At 36.0% G+C, this 14,031-nt stretch overlaps 1 protein-coding gene across 2 annotated transcripts in view; it reads right to left on the bottom strand.

The window, feature by feature from the left end:
• Positions 1 to 14,031, bottom strand: part of LOC118019694 (protein argonaute-3-like) — a 127,582-nt gene that overhangs the window by 75,769 nt on the left and 37,782 nt on the right. For both annotated transcript variants that reach the window (XM_035019108.1, XM_035019109.1), the window contains exons 3-5: positions 6,847 to 6,967; positions 2,170 to 2,378; positions 1,195 to 1,331 (exon numbers count right to left, since the gene is read on the bottom strand). In XM_035019108.1, the coding sequence (XP_034874999.1) occupies positions 1,195 to 1,331; positions 2,170 to 2,378; positions 6,847 to 6,967 (467 nt within the window). The remainder of the gene's footprint in view (positions 1 to 1,194; positions 1,332 to 2,169; positions 2,379 to 6,846; positions 6,968 to 14,031) is intronic.

Below are 14,031 nucleotides of genomic sequence, written 5' to 3' on the forward strand. Positions count from 1 at the left end.
AAATATAAGACGAGCCTGAAATATCCTCCTGTGTCAGAAAGCAAAAAAGCTATCAAAGACTAATAAATACAGAATTAGAAAAAATACCACTTGGTAATCGCTAGTGAAACAAATGATTACTGAATGGATTATTAGTAATTGAAAGGTTGACTGGGAGATTTACAATGGAGAGATCAGGCCTACTGATCTCTAAACCTACAGAACAATCTTAGTATCACTAAAATTGGAACCCCTAGATACTGTGCCTCCTAATATGATACAATATGAAGTATGTATGAAGTATTCTGAACCAGAATTGAATCAAACTTCTAGGGCCAACTTTCATTTTCAGGAAATACAGGGGACAGAGCAATAAGGTAATGACACCACAAGAACAAAAGACAAATGTGGATTTTTGAATATTCTTCAAGACAAGTGGCAGAGTTTCTCTAACCAGTCAATGGCATTAAAGACAAAACAAAACAAGAAGAAGGAAATGGGACTACTGTTTAAAAGACATTATCAGCCAAACATGATACGTGGATCTTATACAAAATTTTCTTAAATACGATAATGGCATTATGACTGTGTAAGAAAACACCCATTTTTTTTTAGAGGTACATACTATAGTAGTAGAGACAAAATAACTTGCTATCTGGGATTTGACTTAGAGGAGTAAATGTAGAAAGTTTAAGGAAAGGTGGAAAATTCTTGACAGTTTGCACACAGGTGGCAGTTTATCATACTATTCTCCCTACTTTTATATATGCTCAAAAATATTTATGAGCCAAAAATGAGAATGCAATTAACACCACTATAAGCATCAGTAGTAGGTTTAACACCTGGGGTCACCATGACCAACAGACTACTTTTCCTTTAAAACATTTCATAATGAAATACTGACTTAAGAGTTAAAAGGACAAAAGTGAGATTGTTCAGATAATCATCTCAAGGCTTTTATATATGCTTTAATGTGCTTACTTCATGCTCAGTAGCATTCCAGGACAACTTCTCTGTAAAGGCTTTCTAAACAAAATGTAATAAAAACACAAAGGTTTTTCAACTCTGTCTTAATATGTGTCCAAATATTACTTCCAAGACACCAGTACATATAATTATATATAAACTGCACACATACACACACACATGCACAGATGCATGCGTGCAATACAGGAATCAACTACCCACTACAGAATACGGTTTTAGTTCCCTTACCATCAATATTAAGCATCATTTTCCACATGGCAGGTCGAACAGATTGATGGAATCCAAACCATACTTCCCTGCCCCCTCCCAGGGGGTGGTCATATCCTTCTGGAGCTGAGAAAAAGGAACGCCCCACAGGTGTATATCTACAAAAATTAAAATGTCATGTTCAGTCCTTTCCTTCCCATACAGGTATTTAAATCTGCAGAATAGGTGAGTCTAGAGCACATAAACTTAATTTATCCTAATGATGCTTATCATTAGGAATATATGAAACTAAATATTTTCCAAATTTGTGAAAGCAGAAAGCAGCCATTCTAAATGAAAACCAAAACCAAAACAAAACCCATCAGCATCCTTTACTGAAATTCTATCATCCTTAAACTAATGTTAGTTTGGTTAAGAATAAATTTTATTTAAAATACTTTCTTAGAAACAGATGAAAAGAAACACCAGTTCCAACCTTAGGAAATGCTAAAGAGTAAATAAATATTGATTGAAATGCTATTTCTATAAATGTGTTTCCAAAATATATTTTTCTTTAAAAAGACACACTGATCCTATAGAGGCACACAAATACAAACATACACTTGTGAGGTGATAGTGTGATTAAAAGAGTAGCAATTTCAACACAAATTGATATTATTGTATAAACAATGAAATTACCTTTAGAACAAGGGGACTTAACTAAATATGTCAGTTATTCAAGATTTACAGCTTCTAAGATAAAGGTTGGACATTTTTCTAAAAGGTATCCACACTAGAATAGCTACCTTAATGATGTGCATTCACTTTCAAAAATCAGAATTTTTTCTGTAACTTACTTCTTCTGTCAATGAACTTTTATGCATGCTATTCTTTAAATGAAGTAATCAAAACATACAACATGTGAAGGTTAATCAAAGGAGGCTTGCACAACCCACTCTTGGGAAGAAAGCCTTCACACTGAAAATCTAAAAAGGAAAGAAAGCCAGAAGCACCCACTTCATGGAGGGCAGATGTCGTAGCACCACATCAACGGCATGGACAGGATTAGTGCTGATTGGCTTGTCTAATTCCAGTGGCTCAGGCAAGGTCCGTCCTGTCAGTACTTCGTGTAGTAGGTGCCAACTCACCCGAGAGACAAATTTAATCGACACCTTGAAAGGTCGATCTTTTCCACCTTCCCCAGGTAAAGTAACATCTAAATCTACCTGTTGATGGGGAAATAATTGATAAGTTGAAAAAGATAAGTACAATTATTTTTAAAAGATATTTAAGAAAAAACAGAGGAAATATAAAAAACCAACCTCAATGCTAAATCAATAATCTCCGTTATACTGTTAAGCAAAAAAAAGCAAAGTACACAAGATTACAAATAGTATGCCATCTTTTGTGTGAAAAAGGAGAAAATGGGAAAATATACATTTATCTTATTTCTGCAAAAGGAAACACAAGAAGCATGAACCAGAAACAAACTGGTTACTTTCAAAGGATGGGAAGAAACAGACTGGAAGAAATAAAGGAGGAATAACAATACTGAGTATATTTTTCAGTATAGTTTTGATTTCTGGAACCATATTAAATAAAGTTTTTTTTTTTTAAATAAAGTTTTATCAGTTAAAAAATTAAAAATAAAATCAAGAAGGATGAAGTGAAAAAATTAAAATATAAACAAAATCAAATGAAACCAAATGTGTTTCAAATGAATAACCTAACCACACTGAAAAAAGGGGAAAAAAGAAAATATTAATGCAAGGAACTCTTGAACACGGTATACTGAATATATTCTCAATTGGGGGTGTGGAGGAGAGGCGGGTGGTATGGTATAGCAATTCTGAAAGGATTTTATAAATGTTTTATAAATTGAACAAATGAATAAAGGCAGTGATGTTTTGAGGTTCAAAAAAGAAGGAAGATACAAATATGCAATGTGGGGAGTAGAGGAAGAATCCTGGGGGGATAAACTGAAACTTAAAGGATCAGTTTGAACTCATGATTTCCTATATATATATATAGTATATTACACAGTAAGTAGTACTTGTGTAGGATACTTATTATGGTAGGTTCACTTCATGACACGTAATATTTATTATATATTGTCTCTTTTATTTGCTTATTTATATATTTTTATTTCCGATCTCTGTCCATTTTAGAAACACCTATACCCCAGCAGCATGAATACATACCCAGATTTTGGTTTCTAAGTTGCATCCCCCAACTAAAAGACACCATGGCTCCTTTGAGAAAGGGCCAGTTGCATGGCTGCAGCAGGGAAAACATAAAAGGAGCCTGGATCATCTTGTGCCAGAAAGTAAGGAAGTACTCAAAAAAAGTGTGTAGTGTAAAAAGGAAACAGGAACCAGCTTAAAGGGGCTCCCAATGGCCAAATCTGGGACAACTGGGGCAGTGAAATAAATAAGGATAAATAAATTAGGGAAAAGAAAATGCTCTCCGTTACAGTCAATACCAACTAATAAATGTAGAAGGAATGACAGAATTAGAAAATCACCATTACTACATAGTAATAATCCTTCCAAGCAAGAAGCATCAATTACTTAAAAATCTAATGAGAAACAGGATCCTTAAAGTATCTCCTATATCCGGGAGCCTGGGTGGCTCAGTTGATTAAGTGACCAACTCTTCTTGATCTCGGCTGGGGTCATGATCTCAGGGTGATGAGACTGAGCCTGCATAAATAGGGTGCCCTGCTCAGCAGGGAGTGTGCTTGAGATTTTCTCTCTCCCTCTGCCTCCCACCCCCTGGCTCGCACTCTCTCTCTAAAATAAACAAATTTTTAAAATCTTAAGAAAAAAAAAAGTATTTCCCACATCAAAATTAAAAACTTTTTAGGGGCGCCTAGGTGGCTCAGTAGGTTAAGCATCCAGTTCTTAAGCTCAGCTCAGGTCTTGATCTCAGTCAAGGTCGTCAGTTCAAGCCCCATGTTGGGCCCCACCCTGGGTGTGGAGCCTACTCAAAAAACAACAAAAAACAAAACCAAAAACACTTCTGTGCATCAGAGGACATGATCAACAAAGTGAAAAAAAAGGCAACCTACAAAATGTGAGAAAATATTTGCAAATCATGTATCTGATAAGAATATATAAAGAATCCCTAAAACTCAACAACTAATCCCAATTTAAAAAATGAGCAAAGGATGAAGGTACACAAATGAGCTCATGAAAAGATGCTCAACTCACTAATCATTAGGGAAATGCAAATCAAAACCACAGTGAGATATAATCTCACACCCATGAGGATGGTTACAATCAAAAAAACCCCCAGAAAACAACAAGTTTTGGCAAGGGTGTAGAGAATTTGGAACCCCTGTGCATTGCTGGTGTGCAAGTAAAATGGTACAACCACTGTGGAAAACAGTATGGTGATTTCTCAAAATGTTAAAAATAGAATTACTACTTATACACAAAAGAACTGAAAGCAAGAACTAAAAGAGATATTTGTACACCCATGTTCACAGCAGCATTATTTGTAATAGCCAAAAGGTGTTCATCAACAGGTGTATGGATAAACAGAATGTGGTATATACACACAATAGAATATTATTCAGCCTTAAAAAGGAAGGAAATTCTGACACATGCAACAACATGGATGAATTCTGAGGACGTAAGGCTAAGTGAAATAAGTCACAAAAACACAAATATTGTATGATTCCACTTAGATGAGGCACTGAGAGTAGTCAAAGTCATAGAGACAAAAGGTAGAATGGTGGCTGCCAGGGGCTGAGGGGAGGGGAAAATGGGGACTTAGTGTTTCATGAGTACAGTTTCAGTTTTATAAGATAAAAAGAGTTATGGAGATAGACAGTCGTGATGGTTGTGAATGTACTTCATGCCACTAAAATGTACATTAAAAATGGCTCAGATGGTAAATTTTATGTTATGTGTATTTTACCACAATTAAAAATAAAATCTCCTCACAAACATAAAGAGAAAAAAGAAAAACTTCACAGGAGAAACCTGGCAGATACTAGCTGGTACCTTAACCAAGTGATCAAACTTAATATCACCATTAATGGAACAAATACATATTAATGCCTCCTGATATGATCCACTGATAAGGAAAGAATACTTGTGTAATTATTTCTGCCAAAAATGCTTAATCAGAATCTAATCAAGAGAAAACCAGACAAACCCAGATTGAGGGACAGTCTACAGAACAACTCATCTGTAATCTTCTACCATGTTAATGTCATGAAAGGAAAAGAAAAAGGCTGGGAAACTGTTCCAGAATAAAGAAGACTAAAAAGATGTGGTATCTTGGGGCACCTGGGTGGCTCAGTGGGTTAAGCATCTGACTGTTGATTTCAGCTCAGGTCATGATCTCAGGTTTGTGGGAGTGAGCCCTGCATTGGGCTCCGTTCTCGATGGGGATTTGCTTGAGAATCTCTTCCTCTCCCTCTGCCCCTCCCCACCCTGCTCATGTGCTTGCTCTCTCTTTCAAATAAATAAATAAATAAATAAATAAATAAATCTTTTTTTTTTTTTTTAAAGATTTTATTTATTTATTTGACAGAGAGATAGAGAGTTAGTGAGAGCAGGAACACAAGCAGGGGGAGTGGGAGAGGGAGGAGCAGGCTTTCCGCCGAGCAGGGAGCCCGATGCAGGGCTCGATCCCAGGGCCCTGGGATCATGACCTGAGTCGAAGGCAGACGCTTAACTGACTGAGCCACCCAGGCACCCCTAAATAAATAAATCTTAAAAAAAACAAAAAAAGACGTGTTACCTAAATACAATCATGAACCTGGACTGAATTTTGTACTAGAGGGGGAAAAATGCTAAAAGTCATCAGTGGAACAAATGACAAAATTGGAATACGGGTTGTTGATTAGATAAAAGTATATCAATGAAAAATTTAGTAGAGCGGATAATTGTACTATGATTTTTATCCTTGATCTTAGGAAATAGATATTAAAGGGCATGACACATGCAACCTTCTCTTGAATGGTTCAGGAAAAATTAAGTATGTATGTGTATCTCACTCTATATAAATATCTATAAAGACAACAAAAGAAAGAAAGAATGATAAGACAAATGTGGTAAAAGTTAAGGAACACTAGTGAATCTGGGTAAAAGGTCTACATGAGTTCTTTGATTCTTACAACTTTTCGGTATGTTTAAAATTATTTCAAGGGGTGCCTGGGTGGCTCAGTGGGTTAAGCATCTGCCTTTGGCTCAGGTCATGATCCCAGGGTCCTGGGATTGAGCCTCACATCAGGCTCCCTGCTGAGCAGGGAGTCCGCTTACCCCTCTTTCTCTCCCTCTGCCCCTCCCTCTCCCCTGCTCTCTCTTCTCAGATAAATAAAATCTTAAAAAAAAAAACTGGAAAAAAATAAAATTATTTCAAAATAAAAAGATAAATAATACACTCATGTATATATGGACTATAATATAATGGTAATAAATGCATTTAAAGGGAGATATTGTGGGGTGCCTGGGTGGCTCAGTTGGTTGAGTGTCTGACTCTTGGTTTAAGCTTGAGTCAGGATCTCAAGGTCATGGGATCGAGCCCTGTGTCAGGCTCCATGATAGGTGTGGAGCCTGCTTGAGATCCCCTTCCCCCAACTCAATCTCTCTCAAAAAAGAAAAATGTAAATAAATAAAAATAAAAAATAAAGGGAGATATTGCAAAAGAATAGCTTTTCAATAAAGGAATGCATCTTACCCCAGTAGTTGCCACAGGAAGTGGATTGGCTGTGTAAAGGCTTCTTTTTCCATCATAAACTGGTCTACGGTCCCCAAATATAGTCACTTTAAAATGCTGAACCATTGAGTCAACCACCTCCCTAAAAAAGGGAAAAAATAGATTCACATAATCCTTTGCATGATGAAATACAAAATACAAAATAAAGTAATTCTTGCACTATTTAAAGCTGCCAAAATTCTAAAAGACAATCATACTGATAAAGGTATTGCTTTCAGGACCATACCTTAGGATACCAGAAAGACTGATTTCTGGCAAGGGATATGAATTTCACAAAAGGCATAAAAGAATGAATCCAGTGAATTACTTAATCATTCTGGGCCTCAGTAAACCTGCAAAATATTATCCTTAGAAAATGATTCTAAATCCCTCTTACCATCTCTGAGCACTACCTGACACATGCACTTCTCTATCAAAGAGTTTGATGCTCTTCACTCTGTGCTCAAATACCACCTAGTACATATATCTATTAGAACATTTACTCCACTGTATTATAATTATTGTATACTTCACTTCTACTAGACTGTGAGATTCTTGAGAGCAATAAACACACTTGTACCCCCCCAATCCTTTTCAACCCCTTTCCCCATCCTTAAAATATTACCTAGCCAGTAAGAATATTCCAAAACCTGTTTTCCCCCAGCAAACATTTTTGTCCAATATATACTTACGTGGAAAGATACTCAAGACTTTTACATTAAAAAAATTAGACTGTAGTGAGAGTAATACAAAATATCCACAACTCAACATTTATTTTTATACACACATTACTTGTAAAAGCAGTGGAAAGATATCTAGAAGGATATGTACCAAATAGATACAGTGGTTACCTCTGGTGAGAGGAATGAAGAACAATTTTTTATTTTGTCTACATCATCAAAATATATTATGATGAGAGTATACTTACATATTACTGGTATAATTTACAATACATTTAAAAGAATGGGAAAAAAATTTTCAATTCTAGCCTATGGGTAGGGAGGAGAGAAAGGAGAGAAAAAGGCATTCTCTGATACAAAATAATTGAGCTGACTTGATACTTAAGAGCAATTTTCTACATGCTCAAAATTTCTATTTTTCCTCTTCTTCAATTTCACTTTGCTGAAACTATTTAAATCAAGCTTAAGCCTCTTTTAGAGTAAATTTTACAAAAAAGATTTGACTCACATCCATTTTTACATACAAAACAAATTTTCAAAATTTTCTGCCATTTACAATTTTCTTCTGCAGCCATTATCATCAAGTCCAGTTGCTTAGGTGAAACTTTACAGATCTAATTTGTCAGAATGTTTTGACTATTTTGTCATTTTTACTCAACAGTAAATTGGTATAACTTTAAGCTTACCAAATCCTGGCAATCCAATCAAACCACTCTAAAGATCAAAATGGTTGGAGGAGATTAAAATAGCTGTGCTAAAACAACTTAGGGATAAAAAATGTTCTGTTTCGATATCTAGCACATTATATTCTTCATGAATGTTCTACCAGTGGACAATCTACCTCAATAAACTGCTAGAACCTCCAATGGAATCTAAAGCTGAATTCAACATATCTCCCCCATGTTTTCTGGTTATCCTATTTGTTGCTCCTCTTTACTGGGGCCTCCCTCTCCCCATTTACCGAGATTCAAAACCTGGCTCATCTCTTCATCCAATTAGTTGCTGACCTCACCTCTGCAGTATTTCTCACATTAGTCCTTTACTTTTTATTCCCAATTACCACCATTCTAAATTATAACCTCATGTTCCAGTACCTGGATTATTTTAAGTCTCTTGTTTTTTATGCCTTTAATCTTTTCTTCTCCAACCCAATTTACATATCATTGCCGAATGAGTACAAACCCAACTTTTATGTCCCAGATAAAAAAAGTTAAGTTAATCATACTCCTGGATTCATGGCTTATTTTAACCATTCATCTGTACGAGACTTCTCTTCTTTCCTTCCACCTCCATTTCCTAAGCTCTCTTCTTCTTCCCAATAAGTTATTTCTTCTAATGTGTTTGATGAACATCCTTCTGTTTGCTTATATTCCCACCTTTATCCTCTGGCACTAGGTTTTTTTTTTTTTTTTTTTTTTTTTTTAAAGATTTTATTTATTTATTTGACAGAGACAGAGACAGCGAGAGCAGGAACACAAGCAGGGGGAGAGGGAGAGGGAGAAGCAGGCTTCCCGCGGAGCCGGGAGCCCGATGTGGGGCTCGATCCCAGGACCCTGGGATCATGACCTGAGCTGAAGGCAGTCGCTTAACCAACTGAGCCACCCAGGCGCCCCTGGCACTAGGTTTTTAAAATGTATTCATATTTCTGTGGGACACTTAGTTCATTGTTTCTGATTGATGCAAAGTGCTCCATATGTTGTCCATCCATTCACCCAACAATGCAGACTTTAACTGCCAGCCACCAAAAACAATGGTGCAATGCAGTATCTCTTACTATATCCCTTTATGGACTTGTATGAGAATTAATCTCTGGCTATATGCCCAGGAACAAAACTGTTAGGTCCAAGTGAATTTTATCAACCAAATGATGAAGAACGGCCAAACTGCTCTCCAGAGTGGCTATACAATCTACATTCCTGGAGGTTCCTATTTCCCCATATCCCAGACAAGATTTGGTATTATCCAGCTCTACTTTGCATTTTTTGCTAGCCTAGCAGGTAAAACTAAAATTTTAATTGGGATTTCTATTACTAATGAATTTGAGCATTCCTTCATGTGCCTGTTTCTTTTGTTAATTCCCTGTTGTTTCCTTTGCTCATTTTTCTATTGGGGCCCCAGTCTTCTTGTTGAATTGAAGGAGTTTCTCTGATAGCCTGATAGTCCAGATATTAATTTATTAACAGGTTTAGTTACTGCAAATATCTTCCAAATGTTATCTGCCTGTTAACAATATCTATGTATTAATCAAACTGAAATCCTTAATATTGTATCTTCAAATGAATCATTTTTCACCTTATGGTTTCATGCCTTTTTTTTTTTTTTTTTTTTTTTTTTAAGATTTTACTTATTTATTTGACAGAGAGACACAGCGAGAGAGGGAACACAAGCAGGGAGAGTGGGAGAGGGAGAAGCAGGCTTCCCGCTGAGCAGGGAGCCCGATGCGGGGCTCGATCCCAGGACCCTGGGATCATGACCTGAGCCGAAGGCAGACGCTTAACAACTGAGCCACCCAGGTGCCCCATGGTTTCATGCTTTTGAGCCCTGCGTCAGGCTCTCTGCTCAGTGCGAAGTCTGTTTGTCCGCCTCCCTCCGCCCCTCCCCCTCCGCTCATGCTCTCAAACTTTCTCTCAAATAAATAAAATCAATCTTAAAAAAAAAAGAGAATTACTTTCCTAATACTAAATCACAAAGTGTTTTATCAACTATAGTTTTGTCTATATATAGTTATTTATATATAGTTTTATATCTATCTATCTATATATAGTTTTACCTGTATTATTTTGGCCATTAATCCATCTGAGGTCTTTCTTTATAAACAGTGTTATATAAGGACTCTATTTTATTTTTCACCATATAGTAAGCCAGTGGTCCCACACCATCTACTAAATAGTCTATACATAACCGATCAATTTAAAATGCCATTTTTTGGGGTGCCTGGGTGGCTCAGTTCTGATGCCATGTTAAGTGTCCGACTCATGATCTCGGCTCAGGTCTTGATCTCACAGTCATGACTTTGAGAGCAATGTTAAAATAAATAAATAAATCAAATGCCATTTTCATCTTATAAGTTCTCAACATATAAATGAATCTGGCTCTTGAGTCTCTATATTGTCCCAGTGGCCTATCTGTCTGTTCTTAAACAAGTATTTTATGTTTTCACAATTACTAAAGTGTTTTATAATACTATAACATGGGGCAGGGCAAGTTCCTCTTCTTTTTCTAAGTTAACTAGGACATTCACGGGAACTTTTAATCAGAATAAACTTCTAAAGTGGTCCCCCCAAACTATCAATACCATAAACAAAAGAAATATATCTAGTGCTCTACATATAGTAAATAAGAATAAAATACCTGTTAAGAAGCCCTCAAATTATACGTACTTGGTAGACAGTTAGTATGCTAAAAACACATGAGTGTGTTAAATGTTACTAAACACTACAATAATGAACTCAATGAAGATGAAATATAATGGGACAATTGTAAAATCTAAACATTTCTGTTTAAAAAGCTCAACTGCAAAAAGAACAGATTAAAGGATGTGAACTTACTCACTGCCTTTGTGGAAAGGGGCTTTAGGTGACTCTTGAGTCCAGAATGAGCTAATAGTGGGATGTAGCTTCCTCAAAATTAAAAAAAATTAGGTTGCATATATTTAAGTGCCCAGTATAAAGCATGGAACCATCCCATCACATATTATATAGTCATTTCACATTCTGAAGTCCTCTGTTTAATTTGGAAAAATTTAAGACCCTAAAAAAATGAAACATAACCAGATAGAAAATTTTTTTTCTAATTTTTTTTTTTCTGATAGCAATTCATGTAACATGAGTAAAAATAAATCAAACTAAGGACTTCAAGTCTGGAATAGGAAAGACTCAAAGAAAACTATAGAAGCCTCCAGCTATTTTGATGGACTGTCATATTGTTGAACTAAGCAGAAAATCTACCTTGTATGAAAGGACAGAATTAGGACAGAACTCACAAATAATTGGAAAGATACAGGAGCTAGACTTGGAGCAAAAATTTCCCACCAGAATTATTCACAAGTGGATTACACTATCTTATAAAGTACCTAAGTTCACCCTTGCTAGAACAGCCCAAGCAGCAGTTATGTCATGGAAGATACCAACTAGAAGATGCCAACCAGAAGGCTGAAATGAATAATCTCTGCAATCCCCTCTAAGAGTAAAATTTAAATAGGAGAATACCAAATAATGAAACACTGCAGATTTTATCATGGCATCAGATATAAAAACTTCTTTATGAATAATTACACTAAACATTGAACTCAAGCTCTCAGAGCCTTAATAGAATGGTGTTAGAATTCTATATACACTGGGCAATTCTATCATTATATTACTTTTAAGTTCATAACTGCTAAAACCTGTTTCAAAAGGAAACATAGGTTAGAATCAGCTTTTCTAAGGACCATCATTTATTATCATGTCTCTTTAATCTCTCACTAAGATGATGTAACTGATATATTTAGAGGTTTTTTGTTTTTTTTTTTTTAATTTATTTAACAGTGAGAGAGAGAAAGCAAGAGAAGGAACACAGGCAGGGGGAGTGAGAGAGGGAGAAGCAGGCTTTTCACGGAGCAGGGAGCCCAATACAGGGCTCGATCCAATCCCAGGACTCTGGGATCATGACCTGAGCCAAAAGCAGATGCTTAACAACTGAGCCACCCAGGCGCCACTATATTTAGAGTTTTAATGAAACTTCAGTATGCAAATTAAGAAAATGACAAATCAAGGAACTGCAAATTTTAACTTGTTACCTCAAAAGATACCATGACAAAGGGTAATGTATTAGAATGTTCATCAGGCAGGCATGTGGAACTAAAGAAAAACTCTAAAATAGTAATTTACCTAGTCATCTATTCAGTGATAGCAGCAAAGGTGTTCACTGTATTATGAAGAAAATTTGAATTGGGAAATTGTCAATTTGAGAAACCTTTACATGTGCTAACATAAGCACTGGAAGAGAAGTAAGTAGACATGAGTTTTTAGTCCCACTCTGCCACTAGGTTGTTATGAAAGTTACCTTGCCTCTCTGACTTTAGTTCCTTCATCAATAAAAATGGGATAATAGTCTCTGGGCTGTTACAGGGACCATATGGGATATTAGTGAAAGTACTTTTGGGGGAAAAAGCAAATATATGTACTATTTTTATATAAAAATTTAAGGATAATTATCTCACAAATATACTTCAAGACTATATTGAAATATTGAAGTCTTCCAAACAACAGATACCCCACAATGTATTAGTATCAAAGTAAATTAATACAGAGACTAAATTCTGGTAATTAACATAAACTGTGAACTGAATTTTCTATGTCACAACTGTGGAACTGTCTTTGTCTTAGGTGCAGTTGTTTTTTATTATAACAATGGGGGAGAATCCTTTGACCTTTTGTTCAAATGTAGAAATTTTAGCACAACACTTTTTTTTATAAAGATTTTATTTATTTATTTGACAGAGAGAGAGACAGAGAGGGAACACAAGCAGGGGGAGTGGGAGAGGGAGAAGCAGGCTTCCTACTGAGCAGGGAGCCCGACATGGGGCTCGATGATCCCAGGACCCTGGGATCACGACCTGAGCTGAAGGCAGCTGCTTAACCGACTAAGCCACCCAGGCGCCCCTTAGCACAATATTCAAGTGTATACTGTAGTTAAATTACAATTACCAAAATATGCAAAATATTTTAACTTCTAAAGCAGTATTTAGGAAAGCAATTTGAGAAAGAAAATCTGAGTAAATGGGGATAAGAACTTGTAGGCAATCTTTAGTGGCTTCCTTTGACTAATGACCTTGGTCTGAGAAGGAAAGAATTCTTGCAGAGTATAATATGATGCATTTTTGTAGAACCTTGGGATAGAATTTAAAAATCCTTAAGAATATCTGGTGATTACTACAAAAATGGAACCTGAGTACATTAGGTTTTACAAAGAGCTACAGCCTACCTTTCCCACTCTTACCTCAACCACCACTTCCTACATTCTGGTACCAAGTCTTTTGACTCCATCAAGCTCTGGTGCACAGACTGTAAAGTAAAATTTAATATTGGTTTCAGTAAGTTCCACTTTACCACCTGACTCATGCAGCAGAAAAATGGTAGGAGAGGGAAATTTTAATGTAAAAAGAAGAAGAAATTATTTTCATTAATTGTTCTATATGCTCATAGAGACCCACCTTCATCTTATTTCTAGTTATCGCTTATTCTCTGCTCCCAAAAGGAAGAATGGGAAATATTTTAGTTGATACGAGAAGACATGAAATAATATTTTCCCCTGAAAGTGACTATTCACATTAGTTTAGTATTCACAGCTACGATAAATTAATCTGTCACTATAGTATAGACAGAAAGAAGGAAGACCGTGAAGGTATAACAAGATGGTAAAATCACCCAGAGGCTGCTTATAAAACACAACTAAAACGGCTGGCAGTCTCTCCTTGTATCCTTCCAACCTTGAATTTATCTTCATA

This window comes from Mirounga leonina, unplaced genomic scaffold (assembly GCF_011800145.1).
Source record: "Mirounga leonina isolate KUSES-001 unplaced genomic scaffold, KU_Mleo_1.0 Mir_173, whole genome shotgun sequence".
Classification (NCBI taxonomy): domain Eukaryota; kingdom Metazoa; phylum Chordata; class Mammalia; order Carnivora; family Phocidae; genus Mirounga; species Mirounga leonina.